Source organism: Mesitornis unicolor, unplaced genomic scaffold (assembly GCF_000695765.1).
Source record: "Mesitornis unicolor isolate BGI_N332 unplaced genomic scaffold, ASM69576v1 scaffold36478, whole genome shotgun sequence".
NCBI lineage: Eukaryota > Metazoa > Chordata > Aves > Mesitornithiformes > Mesitornithidae > Mesitornis > Mesitornis unicolor.
The window spans coordinates 2,746-23,803 of NW_010203137.1; the positions used below are offsets into that span (position 1 = coordinate 2,746).

Consider the following 21,058-nt stretch of genomic DNA (forward strand, 5'->3'; position numbering starts at 1 on the left):
GGCCCAGGGCCCCAGCGGCGCCGACGAGGCCTTGTGCCTGCGCGCGGAGACCTGAGCGGAGCCCGGGGGACCAGCCCCGGCCGAGCACCAAGTGCCTGAAGACGGGGACAGGGTGTGCACGCACCCATGCGTGTGGATGACCCAGCTCCGGGGACCCGCTGTCCCGTGATGCCGGGCACTGGAGCAGCCACGGTTTCTCGCCAGGATTCAGAAACTCCTCCCGGTTTAGCGGAGCCCGGGGACAAATCCTGCCTGGTGGGAGGGCCATGGTGACCAGCAGTGGTGGCAACAGGACCATTGCTGGCCGCGCCGCCCCATCCGGCCCCGTCCGTGCGGCGGCATGTCCGTGCCGTGTGTGTAGCAGTGAGTGCTGTGTCATCATAGACCCAGTCGATGTCTCATGTAGCACAGAGGTGCCCTGTAGCTCAGTGCCTAGGAGGTGTCATAGCACCTCGAATAAATGAAAACACGTGGAATTTTACCCTATTGGAGCTGAGTCATCCCTGGTTATCCTGCTTCAGGCAGGGATGTGCTGCTGCCTGTCAGGAATACCAATCCCAAGGGAGAGCCCGGCGACCTGGGGTGCAAGAGGGGGCTGGGAATTGCAAGGGCTGCCAAGATGCTGAGAAATTAAATGAGATGCCCAATGATGCCAGGGGTCCTGGGCCCCATCCAACACCACAGCTCTGTCTCAAAGGATGAAGTGTGCCTGGGAGAGCCAGATCCAGCTGCATTCAGGTCTCCCAGGCAGGAACTCCATGCTGGGAAGGGAAGGTAAGCTCCGTACCAGTGGTGTTTGTGGGTGATATTTAGGGGTGCACAGCAAGACTGGTGGGGGGGTGACTCCCCAGCTGCCTGGTGCTGTGGGCTCACCCGAGCCTCGTTGGTCTTTGCTCTGTGCAGAGTCACGTACCCCAAAGCAGCATTCACAGACACAGGCAAGGAATTTGGCTTTTAATGATACGGCACCAGAAAGATCTCGCAGGTCCAGGTAAATATCAAGTGCAGATGCCTGACCTTTTGAAGAAGACAGCCGGTGTGGACCTTGGATGGGGAGCAGGGCCTGAGAGACAGGAGGCTGCATCCCTGCAGAGCGCAGCAACATCTAGCACACTGCTGGGTCGAGCTGTGCTGTCTGCTGGGGGCATCCCAGCAGGGGGAAAGTTGGAAATGATTCAGAGAGGAGCATTCACGAGATGTTTTTGGTGTCATTGCCCCATCGCCTCTGCTGTCTGCCTGGCACAGTGACTGCGGGGTCCATCCCAACACACTGCATGGCTGTTAACCTGTGTTTTGGGAGGAATATCCTGGGATACCTGGGCTGGTGGTACCTTGTCTGAAGCCATCCCTGCATCCGCCTCTGGCGTTGCCATAGAAACCACCACTGCCAGAGCCAGCATCAACAGGGAGCCCTGAATTAGGGACTGAGCCACGGAAGATGTGACGACAGGCAGGAAGGTCAGTGGCTGGCACTGCACTGAGGGGGTGGACAGAGGAACCCCCTCCTCTGAGCACAACATAGCTCCAGCCTTCTCCTGTGGATATTGCAGCAGCGCCCCATTTTCACAGCACTCCCTGACCTGTGCTCAGCCCTGCTGGGATTTTGCTTCCCGGGTTACTGGGAGGTGGCAGAACCCTTGGTGCTGCCGTGGCCTGAGGTGCCTCTCCCCAGCCCATCAGCCCTTTCCAGAAGCCACTGAGGCACATAACAACTTCAATCTCACCAAAACTTTAGTCACAGGGGACCCTAAATCATAGAGCTGCATTGGAAACACAGACCTGATTAATAAGCTTTTCCTGCAGGAACATCGCGTGGATGGGATAAATTAGACGCTGAGTCACCAGCAAATTGACATACCAGCAAATTGACATCTCAGTGTGCCAGCTTCACAGCTTTCCCTGCTGCTGACAGGGTGCCCAGTGCTGCTTTTACCAAATTCAAGAGCTGGGAGGTGCCAGAGGGGGAAGCCACAGCTTGGGGGGCTCTCACTGTTGCGTGTTCCCACTGCAGCTGTGTTTCCAGACCAACGTGGCTGGTGGTCCTTGTCCCACAAGGGATTTGCCTCTTTCTCAGCAGCACCTTGCCTGGCACATGGACCCACCACAGCACTGTTTGGCTTGAATGTTCCACCAAAGGCGAACAGAAATCCATGGCCACTCCTAAAAGTGTGGATTTCTCTTTTCTATCTCTGCTTTTGGGCACAGGACTAGGGTCCCATCCAAATGAGGGGATGAGAGTAGCCAGGATGATGGCCAAAGGCATTCTGGGGTGGATGGAGACATCTTCAGGCAAAGGGATGATGGCGCTGGGTGCCCTGAAGACAGACACCTTATTAACCGAAGAGCTCCCGTGAGTTTCTAACGGTGACATACCAAATATATTGCTGTCTCTCTCCTGGCAGCCTTTGCTAATTTTTACTAAATGAAAGGCTTCAAGTATCTGGGCACACTCCCTAATGCTAGAAGTACAGTCTGTTACTTCAGATACAAGAAGAGCTACAAGTCAGTGCCTGGCAACGTGGCTAATCTCCCCGGAGTGTGTTATGGATGGGGAAGACTGGAACTGGAGGTAGCTGTCAGACATATAATTAAAAAAATATGTTGCCTTGTAGAAACTTATTTCCACTGTCAGGAGAGATGGAAATACAAAAATCTCACTTATATTCCACAGACTCAAACGCCCAAACCAGAAAGCTCCAGCCACACCAGAAATAAGAATAGGTCTGTATAATAACCTAAAATAGCGTGCTGAGCCTTATCACCAGTGCACAAAGCACCGGCAAATCCTTTCCTAAAGGCAGTGAAAGGGGTACAGGGCTCTACAGTCTCTTTGGAAGAAAGTTCTGGGCCAACTTTCCAATTATAAGCAATAAAATGAAGGAAAATCACCATTTATGATGCAGGGCCATATAGGGCCTGGATGCACAGCAAGGCTCTTGGCAGCAGCATCATGCACAGGCTGTATGACGGAGGTGTAGGCAGTTCAGGCTCAGAACAAGGCTTTTATTTACTCAACAAGCTCAATAAACATTAATGTTTCCATCAGCACAGCTCTCTGGAGGAAGGTCTGCCTTCCAGTCCACAGTTGCCTTGGACAGCCCAGCCATTATCCCACCTCTGAAGCAGGAATATGATCCAAGCTGCAATTCCCTGCTCTGCTCCTAGAAAATCAACTCATTAGAGGCTTATCATGCAGCTGAGAGCTAACAGTCCAAGCTATTTCTACCAGCCCTAGCACAGTAGTGACAAGCAAAAAGTCACTCCAAGAAGTTTTTTACTGGTAAAAGTCCAGAATTATTTTTTTTTAAGTGAAAGCTTTATTTCTGCAGGATTTGATTAGGAAACCAGATATATACATCAAGAAAAACACTATTTTGATACCTCCGAGCTTGAGGCTGCCTTTAATACTAAAGCCAAGAGAGCATAAAGGGAAATGTGATTAGTTCCCCATATCTGTCCATGAATTTATATCAACTTTATTTCTCCAGTGGCTTAGTGCTTATGGAGTATCTTCAGAACCAGAGATCAAACACTTTAACCAGTATTTAAATTGTTTTGAATTAAAGGAGGAAAAAATAGGCAAGCAAGCATGCCCATTTGCCATTCCTGAAGACGGAGGATACAGAAGCACAAGGGAAAAAAATCCAGTAAAACCATATTTGAGAGTCTTTCTCTGGGGAATGTTTAGATGATGGGTTATTTTTGTCATACTTCTAATGGGTGAAATTGAATCGTTCTGCATTTCTGCAAGAGGTATTTACACAAGAGACCACACAGCCTCTGGACATGAAGAAAATAGGCCTCATGGCTGCCATGCTCCCGTGGGAGCAGCCCTCAGCACGCTGTGCCCTGTGCCTCCTCTTCCTCCCCAAGCCCCATGATGGCTTCATGTGCCTGGGGTCTGCTCCCTGGGTGGCTGCTGGTGGTGGCCTGGGGAGAGAGTGGAGCTGGGGCCCATTCTGAGACCCCAGGCGGTGAGGCCAGGACCCTCAGGCCTCCAGGAGGCCCTGTGGGGCAGGGAGGCCCGGTCAGGGGCTGCACCCCAGTCTTGTGGGGAGCTGCCAGGCCCAGCCCCTGGAGTGGCAATGTCAGCTGGGCCTGCCCTCAACCTGCAGGGCTGTGTCCCTCCCAGGGTCTCCCCACAGTGAAGGGGCTCCAGGGGACACTCCTCACTGAGCAGGATTCATCTGTTTCTCTCCATTTTCCTCCTCCTCCCTGCAGGGGAGTGTGGTGGCATGGCCGCCATGGAGCACGAGAGGCCATGAGCACCAGGCCCATGGTGAGGAACAGGAACTCCCAGCAAGGGTGAAATTTGTGGAAAAAAAACCATGAATTTTAATGTCTGGAATATCAAGGAGATGTTGAGCATGCCGACAGCCACTGGGTGAGCTTGGGCCATGGGGTGGGGAGGAAAGATTGTGAGGAAATTGTATATAAAATTAACCACTTGTGCTTGATGGTGATGGGGTGAAACACATCTAGAATTACTCTGTGTTTAATTACAGTCTGGTTAATGGTGGTTAATTAGCCTACTCCACGATCCTGTTTGTGTCTGCGTTGCTCCCAGCCTGGCAGGTGCTGCCGTAGATCCACCATTGCTGGGAATTCAAAAACCAGCGTCGGCTGGCAGCCATTCTTTGGTTTATTCAGAGAAGTCTTGTGGCCTATCTGCATCTAATTAGATAAGTTAAATATTCCCTCTCACCTTGTGCAGACAGATAAATAAAATGAATCATGATTTGCAATTTTATTACACATTATGTAACTCTAAAATAATTCCACATACTGCATTTACACGCATGGCTTAATATTTTCCCAGCACAAGTCAAAGAGCAGCTAGGACTCCCCACATCGACAATATACAGTGAAATGGCAAATATTATTTGGATGTAAACATCTGGAGAGCAAACACGTAAGACAGGCTGCATTTTTTACAGCAGGCCATCACCTTTTGCATTGTATGGCTGAAAACCAGAGGAAGATTTATCCCTTGTTTGACTCTGGAGAAGCTAATTGATGAATTTGGTCCTCTGAGCCTCTGCTAGCTAAATAACCCACTGACATAACTAAGCGTTGTTCAAATTCACAGTTTTAGTCATTCTGTCTCTTTGGCCTGATGTTACCACGATGATGGATGATAATGAAAACATTAGAGTAGTTTCCTAGCCCATTGCAAAAATACTTGTCATATATGTATGAATTAATTGAATTTTGCACAGATGCAGGGGTCAAAGGGACTCCAGTTCAGGGAAAAACATGTTTATATCTGTCATGGTTTTGTCTTTAAAAATGTGCGTCGCGTAATACTGTTGTCTTCCTGGTACCTGCAGATATATTTTTTAAATTATTATTATTTTGTTTTCAAGAAGTTGCTTCTAAGTAGTTTGAAACCTGTAGCTTTTCTTCTGGTCAGAGACTGAGCAGAGGAAACCTAGAGAATATATAAAATACGTAGTATTATATACAATAGTATAGAATTATTTTTTATGTTCTATCTCTATCAATTTTTAAAAGATATTAATTATTCTGTGGAGTGGAAGAAGTCCAGGTGCCTGTTTGGAAAGGGATCACTTGAATTCCTTCCTCCTCCAAAGTAACCCCTCAGCTACAAAGTCTTCCCTTTTAACTAGCTTATTAATGCAGGAAAAAAAATACAGACAAGTTTTTAACACCCACTCCTCAGCATTCCACATTTTTTGCGAGTGAGTTCAAAAGAGTCGAATAGGGCATAAAACGTTACTGAAAATGCCGCTGGGTTTTTTGGAGGAGTTAAGAAAGGGGAGAAGGTTTTCGGGATGAGAATTCACTTTTTCTAAAGGAAAATAAGAAAGTTCCTCATAGGATCTTGTACATGTGTGTGTGTTTGAAATAGGAGGAAAGGTGTTGATTACTTTTTCCTGTCTCACTTCTGTTGCTAGGACCCTTTCTCACTGCAGCAGGGTATGTGATATAAGCCCCAGAACACCGTCTTTCAGGGAGCTTTAAAAACAAAACATAAAATCAGCGTATAATCCAGGCAGGGTATGAATCATGCTGTGAGTTCTGTGCAGGTTTGAGTCAGGCTGTTACTTCTGAGAGCAGCTGCCACCAGGTCCCTAGGAAATGCAGAGCTCCGGTGACAGAGCACCCTCACAACAGCGGTTCTGCAAAAGCACAGGATTGCGCTGGGTTTTATTCGTTATCTACCTGTCCTACGCACACGTGCTTCTCTTTCTTCTGAGAAACAAGGCAGGGGAACCAAAGTCCCTGATCTTCCTGTTTCGATGTATAAATATTGACATTATAGAGATCCTAGAAATGCAGGAGAACACAGGTTATCTGGTTGGACACAGTAAGATCAAGGTGCCAGTTATTTAAGAAGGTGGGAGGGCGTCACGCGGATGGAATGACAGCTACATGGTGCAGAAAACTTGGGCTCAATTTAAATGTGTCGACAAACAACACCATTTTTGCGGACTGAAATGTCAGACTTAATTAGGGAAAGTGCCGTACGAGAGCAGCGCTGCTGCCCGCCCAGCCAGAAAGGCAGGTGAAGGAAAATCGCAGAGGATGAGAGCACGGCAGCTGCAAAGGCAGCGATGCTTCTATCAGCCTTTCATCGACAGGGTAAGTGTCACCGGGGCGCGATGCTGAAAGCACATTTACAAACACCATGAACCTGCCTTGGCCAGGGAGTTCCTGGGGGAAGAGACACCTCTTGTGTTGTTCCTGAGCCGAACACAAGACCCTCAGTTGGGATATTGCTCTGGTAGAGCTACCGTGAGAGTGGAGTCAACATCGCTGCAGGAGCAACTGGAGCCAAAAAATCCACTGCTGGTTAATTAAAAAAAAAAAAAAGCACTGACGTAGCAATAAGGAAACTTGTTAAAAAGAAATTAAACTGGATGGTGAAAAGGGTTAAACGCTTGCCCGAGGCATGGAGGTTATTCAGACCTCACACAGAAGCTCAGAACAAATGTGCAGCAGATATTGGATCAGAGGCGAGAAGGACCAATACCAGACTGGCATGGTAAAGACAGCTACTGAAAATAATAAGATATCCTTCAAGAAATGACAGACAGTAAAAAGTAGAAAAAATAGAAACCAATATATTATGATTTTAAATGGAAGTTATGGGAATTTTCTTGTTCCACGAGAAAAGCAGTAACTTGCTAAAGGCGTTAAAGCTACTAATAGACCTGCTTCCAAAGACATCAGAAGCAGAAGGCCTGCCAGAGAGCACATAAAGCCAATATATGATGAAAATATTAGAGGCATTCAGAAAAGACGTTGTAAGTTAAGGCCCACTGGAGCCATTACTCTCTATGGTTTATTTCTGCTGTTGAGAAAAAACTTCCAGATTTAACAACCTCACCCAATCCATTATCCCATGAAATTCCATCCCATATAGCAGAGCCACATATTTTGCAGTCACCTTAAGGTCCCAAAATAAGCAGAAAATGAAGGAGACTGCCAGGACAAAGCTGTAAAAATCCCGAGCCTTGGAGGAATGAGAAACCAGGGCTGGAAGGTGGCTCCAGACTGGAGGGGCAAAAAACCTCTGTCTCCAGATGTTTAATTCTTAATATGGTCCAGGATGTGTTTTGTGTAAATAAACAGGGCCGCACTGTGCTCTGGCAGTGGGGTTGGACTGGATGATCTTTCAAGGTCCCCTCCAACTCCTAATATTCTGTGACTCTGTGTGAAATCCCAGTCTCCTCCTAAGGAAAAAGGCTTTACCAAGCCCCTGTGACCCAGCAGCTGGCTCAGGACAAAGGGCTAATGCGGTTTCCAAGGTGAGGAATGTCTGGGCAGCATTGAATCACAGCCAAATGAATAATGGAGTGGGCTCATAGAAAGTAAAAACGACCTTGAGGAATTAAAACAAGACCCGAGGAACTTTGAGCCTGAAACCTGGAAACTGGAGGCAGTGTTGAAGCTGAATAACCGAGAGGGATTTCGTGGTGGTTAATGCATTAGGGCAAATGCCAAAATCTGTCTGTAGGAATTCCTGTTGGGATATGGCACACATGATTTGCAGTGAGCAGGTCATGCCGTTCCAGGGGACGGAAAGCAGAACATTGATTTTATGCTGTGGCTATTCCCAGTGAAGAGATGGCAAATGGCTGGAAACGGCAATAGGAGCGAAAACTCCTTGACTTCAACTCCTCCAGGCTCCTGGATGCTGAAGTTCCTCTGCACCCAAAGCCAATGCTGATCCTTGCTTATTTGCCAAACACATTTGCAGGCAGCAAATAGTGACAACGAGAGCAGCATAGCAGAGCCAGAGCCAGCTCCTATAGATACAGACTAAAGCCAGGAGAAAGAGCAGGTGAGAGCAGCTCCCAGAATTACAGTTGGATTTGTTGAGATGCGGCCCTGGTCACTAAATGAGGAGAAGCAGAAAGGGCTGGAAGATTTTCTGGAGGGGAATCAGGAGAAGAGGAACTTTATGGTACTGACCCAACTCAGGATTACTACCAGGAGAAAAAGATCTCTTCTGTGGGAAAGGGGCTTTGCTGCACTTTGAAGAAATGTGTCAGAAAGGCGTCAGTGAGCTTCACCCGCGGCGCTTGGGAAGAAGAGGGATTTTGGCACAGGTTCAGCGGGGATGACAGAACCAAATAAAATCCTTTACGGCAGCACCGTTGGGTAAATGTTATTTCGCAAATCGCAGAAGACTCGGCTTGCTTTTCCGAACGACTCTCAGACCTTGGGGTTGGCGCTTAAAGATGGATCCAAACAACAGAGTGAAAATTGCCCATTTTTAAAAAAAGACTGATAAGGCCTATGACAGTTTATGCTTACGGATTTTTAGCTTGTCAATGGCCCTAGAAATATCTGGGAAGCACAAGAAGAGGGTATTTATTGCATGCTGTGTTTCTCTTGGGTAGTTGTATCTGACAGCCGTTTGGGGGCAAGGCAGAAGAACCTTTGAAGGAAAGGTGAAAATGTGCATACGCTTGTGCTAAAGTACTTGGAAGTGGAAACTGGAACTTTGAAAAATGAAAAAGGGTCCCTAAAGATGTAACTTCTCCTGTGGAGGGGGGATTCCCACTGACAACAGGGAAACTGAGGCTGCAAAGATCCACCTGACTCCCCTGATATGCAGAGGGCTGATTTTTTTTAGATCATGTTCATATTATGGAAAGGGTCAAGGTTGCCAATATTGCAATACCTTGGATAAAGTTAGGTGGGAAAAAGAAACTGCTCCATTGGTCAGCAGGGGATGGTTTAGCCTTTTTTTGGAGCTGATAAGAACTTGTCTTACACATCTAAAGCTGTTTTATGCTTTGGACACACATGCTAGTGCCAGTACTATAGGAACATTGTGGGCACAGATGCATGGAGGATTCGGGGAATGGCTAAAACTAAAAGCTAAAAAAGAAAGCTAAAACTTCTCCTAAGGTAAGCTATCGCATCACCTAGGAGGGACTTCTAACCAGGATTAAATATCTAGGAGGTTTTCTTGCTGTATATAAGGGTTTATATTTAGGATGGAGCATGCACCCCTGCAGCTCAGGCATCCTGGAGTGATCGAGTGGTTTGCAGAGCTGTGCTTGCCTGATGATGGATCTGGTCACAGAGCTGATCACGGTTGTCTGATCTCACCACCCAAGTGTGGCCAGGCTGATACCTTGCCCAGATGGTCTCGTTAGTAAATTAATTGCTGCCGGTGTTAAGCAAGGGAGAAAGAAATGTGTTGCTCAGGGGAACGAGTGTATTCAAAGGAGACGTCTGTTTTGTCTCCCTCCCTACTTTGCAGAAGGGCCATCACTCCTAAACCAACCACTGAGTGGACTTAAGACAGAAAAATGAGGCTCCCAAGCAGCTGACAGCCGCCTTTGGTCGTGGTGTCAGTGCAGAGGGAGCCTGGGAAGTCACTTGGTTCATCGAGTCCTCTCAGCTCATTACTCCTCAAAATGCTGGTGATGCCACTCTTGGTTATAGGAATTTGTACTTCGGGCATTAAGTAATGTGAAGGGACTGAGAAAACGAGCAGGCAGTGGGATGTGATATTGCCCAGTTGTACCAGACATATTCAGAGGGGGTTTGACAGGACAGTAAAGCACTGGGAAACTATAAAAACCCTTCCTTAAACTAAGAGAGAGCTTTTTTTGGCTAGAAGACGGGAGGATTTAGAAAACTGGTACAGGAGATGCGATAGTCACATTGCAAGCAAGGGTTCTGCCCATGTGGGGTCATGGCAGCCCATGTGCTCACATCTCTACCTGATTCGCTGTAGATTAAGAATTTAATTTTTTATTTATTTTTTCTACCAAGCTTAGTTGAGATGGAAACAAGAAGCTGTGGCAATAAAGTTGTTTTCAGATTTCTTTCTTAGTAGAGCTAGGTTCCCGAAACAGATCAAGGGAGAAGTTTTGAATGCAGACAGATTTATCAGGCTTTTTGAGAATCCAGAAACCCAGACCTCATCTATTTTTGCCCGCGGGTCAGTAGGGACCCGGGGAGCTCAAAGCCAAAAGTATTAATACGATATTGTCACTGACACCGCTATATAATGAAAAGGGAGACTGAACAGTTCAAGTACTGCTGCTAAATCCCTTCCCTGTTGTGTGTGTGATGTTTGGGCTCCTTCCAAAACTGGGGATTAACCAAGCACGTCACTGCTAATAAATGTTGGAGCGATCATCTTTTGTTGTACACGTGAATTAGTTTCCTATTCCTTCTCCTGTACTTACATGATTTGATACGGAAGGAAAAACCTGCGTATTTTTTTGTCTGTAATTCCCAGTTCCAAAGGCAGCATCAATCTGTCTCCATTTTGGTAGCTTAAAACCAGCCAGAACTGAGAGTATAAACGTGGCCCAGCTTTTCCTATGTTTGGATCTAACCTAAGCACTCCATTAGACCCCGTGAATGTGGAGCAGTGGAATATCGATCACGTGAAAAGTGAAAGAAGTCTGTATCTTTGCTAGCAAAAAATTGAAGCTTCCAACATGATAAGAAGTGGTGCAGCTGTGCAGGGAAACCCTTGTCTGGAGAAAAGCTGGTGCCGTGCCACGAGGCTCGTGCATAAAGCACAGAAGCCTTGGCCCTGAAGAGGAGCAGAATCAGAGCAACGCAGCACAAAGCCAAGGCCAGCAGGAAAAGGTTTATTTGGGCAGTACTCAGGGGAAAGGAGAGAACTTCTGAGTGGCATATTACTAGGTTGGAAATATTTCTAACAGTTCAGATCAATTTGTCTAGCCATATGCTACCTATTTATTTGTTGTCCCAAGGTGTCAGGCTTAAGGCGTCTGGAGAATAAATGCCCAAGAAATGTCAACTATCAGTCAGAAAGGTTCACTCTGCTGGAACTGCCTTCCAAATGAGCCGAGCAGCATCTGAGCTACAATAGGATTTATTATCCAGAGCAGTGAAAAGGGAAAGACCCAGTACTTGCTAGTACCACACGCTGTTAAACTTTATCCAGGTATTGTGACACCACGCTCCAAGCAGAGAGTGAAGATGAATGTGTTGAGGTGGGCCATGCTTGACTGGTTCCAACAGGCTGTGTAGGGATTCCTGTTTGGCTTTTTAATTGCTCCAGGCTCATTCACAACCTGCTCTGCTCGTTTCAGGTCCAACAAGTTTTCCATCCGGAGCAGCGCTCCCAGCGACTACTCCAGCCTGAGCGATTCTCAGCTTCTCTTCGGCTCCCAGTTCTGCCCGGAGAATGTGCAGTCGGCAGCAGCGCCGCTGGAGCTGGGCACGCAGCTGGGACAGCACAACTCCCAGGATGTGAGTCTCACACATAGCCACCAGTCAGAGTTACTGGAAAATGCTAAAATCAGGTGGTAACAAATGTTGGTAACTGCTGAAATCAAGTTATCTTCTTGATCTGTATACGTATTTACTGTGACCAGATGAAGTAGCACTGGTCATTGGAAAACCTATTATTTATAACAGATTCCTATAAATTGTTATTGAGATATGTCTTATTTTCATCATTCACATTTTTTTAATTACTAAAATAATACAAGATTATTCTCAAGGTAAAGTCTTTAGACCACCTGGCTAAGGTAGAATATTACATTCATTCCTCTTTGAAAAACACCGTGTTTCTCTTCATTGGTTTTCTGCGAGAATGACAGAGGCATTTGGTATTTTCTTCCATTGACTGAAAACTACCTTGCTGTATTGTTGTTATGGCAGAATCTTCAATGATTTTGGATTAAGAGTTTCTATGCTCAAAATCTTTCTCCTCCAGCACATGATTTTTGATATTACCAGCCTCACTAAAGTAGTTCCTGTACCATTAACAGATACCATAAGATCTGAATAGAGACACCCGAAAGCAAAGATTAGGAAGGAGCAGTGGTGCCAGCTCACTGGCCCTAGGCTGTCCTTCCCTCACAGATCCTATCGGCTGTGCTCTGCATTTTGCCAAGGATCTCGTCCATTGACTGCAGCAGCTTTTCATCAAACACAAAAGAGGAAATTCACGATGAAAGAAGAAATTCAATGGAATTTGCATTTCCTCATGTTTGAAGGGAAAAGCATTTCCATTTTGGTCACACAGTGTCTCCAAAGTTTGTAGAATGATGAAGGGGCTTTACAGCTTTCATATGAATATCAAATTTCTTGTTCTGAAATGTATATTGAAGCATGTGAAAAACTCATCTGCAGCCTGCTGATGTTGCTTGTTGGCAGCAAAGCAATGTCATCCAGCAAGACATTCAGTAGGATTTTCTTTAGATTCCTGCTCAGGGAGCTCCCACTGACATCTTTAACTGTTCCACAGCTCCAGGAACACCAGGATTCATTTATAGTCTCTGTGTTCAGCACACAGGGGAAAAAAAATCACACACCTGATGGTTGCAACTAACTGAAAATCCTTGAGATGAGAGAAAAGCCGGAGTCTGGAGGAATTTGGGCTGGGTCCCAGTCCCACAGGGAGTCAATCTGACTTGGCACACTAAGCGAGCCATAATCTCATGAAATTCTTAATCTCCCGGTCCAATCTAATCTCTCACGTCCAATCACTGTGATCTCTGTCTGCAAAGCACTTGGTACACAACTTTTTTTTTTTCTAATTAATGTTCTGATTATTTTTCTACTTCAACATTTTTCTTTCTTTTGTGTGACAGAGCGAGCCCAGCATTTTTACCAAATACCAGACAAAACCACAGTTATTCGATGAGGATACAAGGGAAAAAGGTTCGCTTCATTTTGGTGCAGGAAGAGTGAAAAGTATCTTGGAAAATTTTGAAGTGAATAAGAACAAAATAAAGGACAAATATGATCGGTATGTAGACACCCATTGGAAATTCTTCCTGTACTCCCTGCAACTCCTTCTTCCCCTCCTAAAAGTCCTACATGACATAGCTGTATATTTCTCCAAGAGAAGTATCTTTTCAGGTTTTAAATAATCTCCGATTGGAAAGAGTCACAGGATAAGAGGACAGGGTTTATGTGCAATGTGATTTATGTAACGCACTCAGCCGTAAGCCACAAAGAACTACAAAACTCTAGCCTGAATTTACCTTTGTCCTTTATCTACTCAGCAGGGTTTTTTCTGTATAGCTTCTCTGTAAAAGCCAATACTTCTCAAAATTGTATAGACTGCATTGGGACTGATCAAAGGGTCTTTGAGGACGGCCTTCGCATTTAGGCCAGATAAGGAGATTGCCAGGCACACCTGAGTGCAGTGGAAGATGCAACGATTGCACCTTTATAAATCTGCACGTATCTCTAGACTTTTACTTGTATACAAGGGGTTTATATCTTCTGGTTTTGGTGTAATTTGCTCACGTAATTTGCATCTGCTCTTTGTCAGACGTTAAGAATTAAATGTAGATCCTAAAGGACTTTAAGAAACAAGCTCACCATTTCAAGCTCAAAAATGAAAGATGACAAAACTCCCCGGTGCACCTATAAATAATTCTTAGTGCTGTACATTTTGTAATGTCACATCCAATGCGAAACACATCTTTATTCAAAGCCTTATCTGATCAAATCAGGCTATGGATCTCTTTCTCTTTTGCAATAGGCACTATGCTTCTGATCAGGCAAAATTTGACTCTCTAGTGCCTATTAGAGAAGAGGATGATTTTTGTGTAAGTGAATTATGCGAAATGACCAAATAGTTTTAAATGTTTAGGCAGAACTCTTAATTATCCTTTATTTCTTCTTTAAATGAATTATGCTCCTTCCTACACTCCAGACTTACTCCCAGATTAGAAGCCTGTTTATAGCAATAGCTACATTATCTTTACAAAGATAAACGTATAATTTATCAATTTGTATCCCCCGCAAGTTTGACTAAGAAAATGAATATCTTCCTTTCCATAAAGCTAGAAAGGCTTCAGAAGCCCTGCCTGATTCTCCTAACTGGCTTCTGCCTGGCCTCCACTTTTTCGGTTGTTGCCATTTGGATCCCTAAATGACTGATTTAAAATGAGCCGAATCTTCAGAGAGGGAACTGGTTATCGCTTCGCTTAGCAACCACCCTTGCATTTTGGTTTGATAATCATGAGTATAGCCTGGTTCCTGATAGGCTCCCTCCACTTTAAAGGACGGATAACAGAAACCACAGGCGTAATCTCCGGAGAAAAGGATTTGCAGTATTTGTTCTTCCTGGCTTGGGCTTTGTTGATGCTGAAGCTTTTCCCATGTTTTCCCCCCAGTTATTTTAGTCCACACACAATACCCGTGTCTCCCAGCAACTGGCACGTCACCTCCGCCAAGGCTGGGTCCTTCCGGAGCAGACAGCGCAGCGGTGACACCCCAGCAGCAATGGACACTTGTGTTAATGCCAACTACAACCTTTGAGAGAGGCACCAACGCTAGGTCAAAAACAGGAGAGTTAAAATAATAATAATTTCACGTATATTATATCTATATGTGCATGTATTTTTTTTTCTTGCTTTACACAGCAGAATCCATGCTCTCTAAAAAGAAGTAAGGTGACTTCAAGGGTTATGCCCCCTGAAGTAAGCACTACATTACGCACTAAGCTGTGCCTTGCAGCGTTTCATGTCTCGTGTTCACTGTGACCTTTACAATTTCTGTCTATTCCAGTAATTTACATCTATGTTTTATGTTTGTTCTTCATTTTAGGGAGGTTTTAAGCGCCTCTATTTCCAGTATCAAAGACAAGCTTCAAGGGGTAAGTTGATTCAGATTCAGAGTGCAGAGTAATGAAGAGTTAGAAATGCTACACAACATTCACCTCCTCACATTTTCTGTGCTGATATTTAAATGACTACACTATTTGTCTTGAGCACTCAAATACTTTAAACCAATAATTGTCTTTTATTTTTGCATATACCATTGTCTTTGTGCCCTGTCCACAGGGTCAAGGTCTTGAGGGCCTTGCCTCAGTGTCAGCAGTGGAATTTCTCTGGGTCTTGGGAGCAAGAACAGGCTCCATAATTAGAACAGACTTCCATAATTATTTTGATAAATGTTATTATTAATACTTTTCTAACAGATTAGTATCTCTATTTCAAAATCTATTAAGACTTCAGCAACATTTCCTGAGCCTGTTGAGCCATTCCAGATCTCCTTTGGGGTTGCAACCCACAGCTGGACAAACCGTTTCAAGCGACAGATAAATAACCACTTTCAGGCTGTTGCATTCCACGAGCTGCAGTCATTGTTCTGTGGCTTCTGGGGCTGTGTTTTTGCAAACAAAGAAAGGGCAATGTATTAATTTTCTCAATTTTGCAGCTGCAAGCATGCTTGGACAAATTTGGAGAAATGTTCGATTCGAGAAACCAATCCATTTTGGCTCACCTAGAAACCATATCCCAGACATGTAAGTCCTTTCTGTTCCCTGTTAACAGCAGAGGGCACAGTCAAACTGCCGAATGCCAGCGCGTTGTCTCCAAGCTGGGGTGACCTAGGCAAGTCCTGCTGCTCCCGGCCACTCCTCATAAGGGAGAAGAGCAGATAAGACTTATCCATGGTATGCGCTTGTCTCTTTTCCCATTCTTACTCTGTTATGTTCTCCTATTCTCTGCTCTCTTGTACTGTGTCAAAGAACCTGGGCGTTGCGTGGTGAGGTGCCGTGCACACATACATAAATGCTCCTCTATGTTTTCGTGTTCTGCCTGGAATATGATCATTTTTGGCCTATCTGGAGCACTAGTGGAATACGCAGTAAAAATAACTTAGGTATTTATATCCTGAGTATCCAGTTTCAGTTTTTAGGGCTTTCTCAGATTTTTCACATGTTAGTTTGAAGTCTTCCATCTCCATGCTTGAAGTGATCATGGATTAGATACGAGCAAAACGAATACTGCTCATTTCTTAAGAAGCACATCGTGAAGCACATTGTTGCCATGAGAAAAAGGTGACCTCCCAAAAAAAGCCAATAACTTAAAATGCTTTTGAACAGCTCTGTCTCTGAGGTGGCTGGTCATAGCAGGCTTTGCTGAGGGAAAGTGCTCCAGAGAAGTCGTTTCTAATTTGACTTAGATTTGAGCCTTTAAGAACGCATTCATTTTTAATGCTGGCATTACTTTTTATCAACACCCTGTCAGGACTCTGCTCTGTGCAAGAGCAAGACGCCAGTTCCAATACATGCAAGAAATGGGAAGTGAGTTATACCTTGTGAGTTCAAGGTAGCAGACCTTCACAAAAGCACTGTAGTATTTACTGTGTGATAAAATGAGGCTTCCACAAAGCCCAGCTTTGACAGATACCCTTTAAGTCAACAGAGCCCTTAGGCAAGAAGAGTGGAGTCTGATGTGTTCTGCACAAGGCCATGATACCCCATGCAATGGAAATACCAATCCTGTTGTACTAAGAACACTCCCTTGCTGTGTTTGGCAAGAGCTCTTGGTGGGACCTTAACATAAGCAGGAATCTGTCTGCTTTGGCCAGCACAGCAAGCTTCCTATTATGCATTTACCCATCTCCCAATTACTTCAGTGCCTCAACTTGTCCACTCTGCAGCAGAACTTTGCCTAATTTCTTATACGTCTTGCTTGGCAATTGTTGTCATGGCACTGAAAATCAAATCTATTGTTCGTGATTCCCTCTCTTCATTCCATAGCATTTGCTCAGCTGTCCTGTTTCTTTTCCATACCCATTTTAAATAAATGTGCCTTGAATGAAATGAGAAATCTCTCAGAGGTGCCTGCTGCTAGATTTTTCAAAGCAATTGAAAAGAAAAATTGGCACTTTCTGTAATGCATCATGCTGCAGAATGTTGAACGTATAATGAAAATCATCAACGCTCCACAATGTTTTCTTTTCATATTTCTGGGAGGTTCATCTGTCACTGGTTAATTGCTGATAAACACTGCCATTCGACTGGTATCACAGTGGTGGATAATTAAGTGCCCACTAAATAAATACCTGCACTAGCGCCTTGAAAAGATCCCAACTGAGGCAATTTCCTTGAAAAACTGGTATCAAATTCCTGGACTCAGGTGATAGCTAAATTCGGAGCTGATAAAGCACCGAATGCCAGTGGCCGATGACACAGGACCTTGGGATGTGGGTGACGTGGTAGAGACATGGTAAGTCACTGGCAGTGGGGGATTTCACAGGTAGGAGAGGAATGCAGAAGATGAAGATCCTCTCTTCAAAGAGAGCCGTAGTGCACCAGGACATTCAAACAGCTCTGAAAAGCAAAGCAAGGTGGATCTTGAAATCAACTCTGTCTTCATTAAAAGCTTATAAGGAGTGTCGCAGGCCTTATTTGTAGCAGTGGGTAGCAATCACATTTGGCACAGTCTGCATAGCCACAGGGTGAGAACAAAACAGAAAATATTTTTCAAAATATATTTCCAAAGCATTTCCAAATGCTGCTGTTGGGCTGGCATGCTCCATGCAGTAAGAGGAAAAAAAACTGTTCTCTTTGGAGTGTTCGTCCATATGTGCTTGCACATAGTGGAGAGAGCTGTGTCTGGCACTGGAGATGAGATAACGTTCCTTGAGCAGAGGCACAGCCACTCTGTTCCTTGCTCACACCTCAGTGTGCTGCGCACAGGGGTGTAAAGAGGCAAGCAGACCCCCTGTCCTGAGATCTTCCACTTCATACAGAGTTTCTCTGGTTGGCTTCCCCACTCATCATTTGCTCTTTCTTTCTGGTTTCAGCTCCTGTAACTAATTTTTATTATATTTTTCTCATTTTCTTTTATATACCCACACTCCTATCAAAACTTTCTGGGTTTTTTTATATACAAATCCTGATGTTCACAGCTCAGCACTCTCTGAACTGCTTTACTTTTCTGGTATCTGGTAGTTCCAGCTGTGACAACTCCTAACAGCCATGTCCCCCGCACCACCTTGACTTTATTGCAAATGAGAAGCCTATTCCCAGCCAGCAAACCACAGCCAATCTTCTGAGGCTGCTGCCAGCGAGGGTGACAAAATAACATGCACTGTGTCCCTTACAGAGGTACGAGCTGATGCAGTTCTCCCACAAAATTGGGTGCCTGGTGGGCAGTTTTCAAACATGATTTCCTTTAAGACTCCCCAGGCCCAGTAGTTGCTGGCAAGGTTTCTAGGGCGATTCGCTGTGTTTATCATGCCAATGAAAGTTGTTGAGATGAGGGACTTAACCAGAGTCCAAAACACCTCAGTGTGGATGGCGAGAGGATGTGTGGTTGCTGTGGTGAGTGCAGAAACCCCTCAATTTCACATTGTACGGCTTTGGGCAATATCTGCCATAAAGCAAGCTGAGATCGGGGACAACTCATCCCACGGTCCCCTGCCGTGCTGTGGAAGCTCAGTTACTGCCCAGGGGGGAAATGCAGCTCTCTGCCGAGCTCCACAGCTGTCTTCTCTGCTCGTGTCTCACCAGGTTTCTATTTCCCCTTCTGAACCGGGGCGCGGGGGAGCCAACCTCCCCCCAAAGTGTTATTTAAAGCCTCTACAGTGTCAGCGTCAGTCTCAGGATGAGTTTCTGAGTTGATAGATAGGCATCAGAAGCAGTTGCTGTTTAATATCCCTGGGCTGGGAGGCTGACTCCCTCCCTCGGCTGCTCAGGTTGTAGTTTTCTGCTGTTGGGGGTGCAGGCTGATTCACGGGGACCCTTCTGCAGCACAGGCCCCACCTAGGACCTACCCCAAGGTCTTACAGCCATTTGTTGCATGCCAGATTTCACATTTCATGTGTTGTTCATGTAAACCAGTAGCATCCAAAGACAATGGTACAGCAAGTCAAAACACAGCCGTGTTCCAGGTTATAAAAAACTGGTTTATTTAAAGTAAAATACCTTAAAGGAGACACAAGTCTGTGCTTAAGCCACCCATTAACCGGGTAAAGATTTTCCCTCTGTTATCAAGTTATTCAATAACTACCTGCTGTGAGGCTTATTTGAAGAAAACTTTCTCTGAAGCAGCCATTCTTCATAATTTTCAGAGACGGCAGACTTGACTAACAGGGTCCTTGATCTGAGGCAGTTTGGCCATCTCAATGCTTTTTCTTTTTCCTTCTAACTCTAGATTAACGCCCATTTTTGTTTTGATTAATGGTGCTTGACAAGTCTGAACACTGCTCTGGCACGGAAGCCAGGGAGGGAAGGAGAGAGCCCCTCCTCTGTACCGAGGGGGTTTTTTTCTGCAGAACACTCCTACATGCACCAACGAAACGCGCTCAGAAGCCTGGCTGTTGGTTGCTTGCCTGCAGCATGCTGTGCTGAGTCAAACGTATGTGCAGATCACAAGCTCGGTGGATGCAGCGCTATTTTTAGGCTGAGGATACCATGTTGTATAAGAACAGACAGACTGAGGAAAGCAGAAAGTTTTAAAAATAATTCTGAACTAAAATTAAGCATGTGGGGAAGAGCAGCACGCCGAGGTAAGCTTGCTGGTGCTGGCCGTCCTATATCCTCACTGCGTAGAGACGGAAGGTGATGAAACAACATGAAAGGAGTTTCCTCCTTCAGTCACTGCTGCTTTCTTCCTCTTTATAACCTTTCAGGCCAGGAGGGGGCTGGCAGGCTCCCCAAAAACCTGCTGTCACATTATGGGTAGTCCTTAGGTCTAAGCAGGGAGATGCAAAGTCAGGGCCCACTGAAATGTTTGCTCCCCCGTTACAAACCCACTCTGCGAGCCACAGCCTTCGCCTGGTGATGTGTAAAAAAGTCTGAATCTGTCCGTGCAAAAGACTGAAAGCTTAAAAACAGCAGTGAGAGAGCAGGGACAACCAAATTGCCTGCAACAGCAGAGCGCTTATTGCTTGAAATACACGCAGATAATCCTCAGAAATCAGCCACGCTCCTATGGAGAACAAGGCAAAGCCGTGTGGTGATGGGCAGCCTGAAAAATGGAGACATTCCCCCCGAGCCATGGTCCGGGAGGTAATTTAACTCGACGTGTGTGTGAGGAAGATGCATTCACAAGGCAATTGCAGCGTTTCTTCTCCCAGATGACAGCAGTGCGTGCTGTACCCAAGCATCGCTCCTTTGGAGGAAGGTCAATAAAGGTAAAGGTGCAGCCTGGCACCTCCGTCGAGCCTCACCACACCTGAGCAGCACCTCCAGCCACCAGCCACCTCTGCTCTGCGGGGCTGAAGACACCAAACTCCTTCAAATCTCCTTTCATAAGAGGAGATTATCACCTAAGCGCTTAATTATCTCCTAGCTTTTCTCTGCACGTGTCCCAGTTCAATCTCTTTTTTTTTTTATTTCCCTTTGCACGTAGGTCGCTGGGACCATGCACAGGCATCCAGCGCCCGGGGCGCACAGTAGCTCCTGTCAGCCAGAGCCCTGCGCACACCGTGCTGCCCTGCTCACCTCCAGCCCCTGGCGCTGGCATTCGCGTCGTTGTGTCACCTTCTGATTACCTAAATGCCTGCTGGCTTCTGCACCAAGGTCACTATGGCAGGTTTAGAGCAGGTCTTGAGTCCCCTCATGCCACCCTTCTCAGGAGCTGGTATTTTCCCTTTAATTGAGGCTTATCCACTTAATTTTTCTCAGCTTTTTTCATATTACATGACAACTTCTACTGGAAAGCTTTGTTAGAATCTGCAGAAAGGCTGCTGCGTTGCCTTTGTCTAAGAAGTCACCTATCTTTCTTATCCTAGCATATCACATTAGTCAGGCACCAGCCGCCTTTCAGAAAATCTTGTTCCATTTTATTTCATTTCCCTCCATGCCTTTGAGTCCTCTTTC

At 45.6% G+C, this 21,058-nt stretch overlaps 1 protein-coding gene across 1 annotated transcript in view; it reads left to right on the forward strand.

Moving 5' to 3' along the window:
* LOC104545475 (kelch domain-containing protein 8B-like) overlaps positions 1–21,058 on the forward strand; it is a gene marked incomplete at both ends in the record, with an annotated part of 27,126 nt that overhangs the window by 2,742 nt on the left and 3,326 nt on the right. The window contains one exon of the mRNA XM_010190623.1: positions 11,565–11,724. Within this exon, the coding sequence (XP_010188925.1) occupies positions 11,565–11,724 (160 nt within the window). The remainder of the gene's footprint in view (positions 1–11,564; positions 11,725–21,058) is intronic.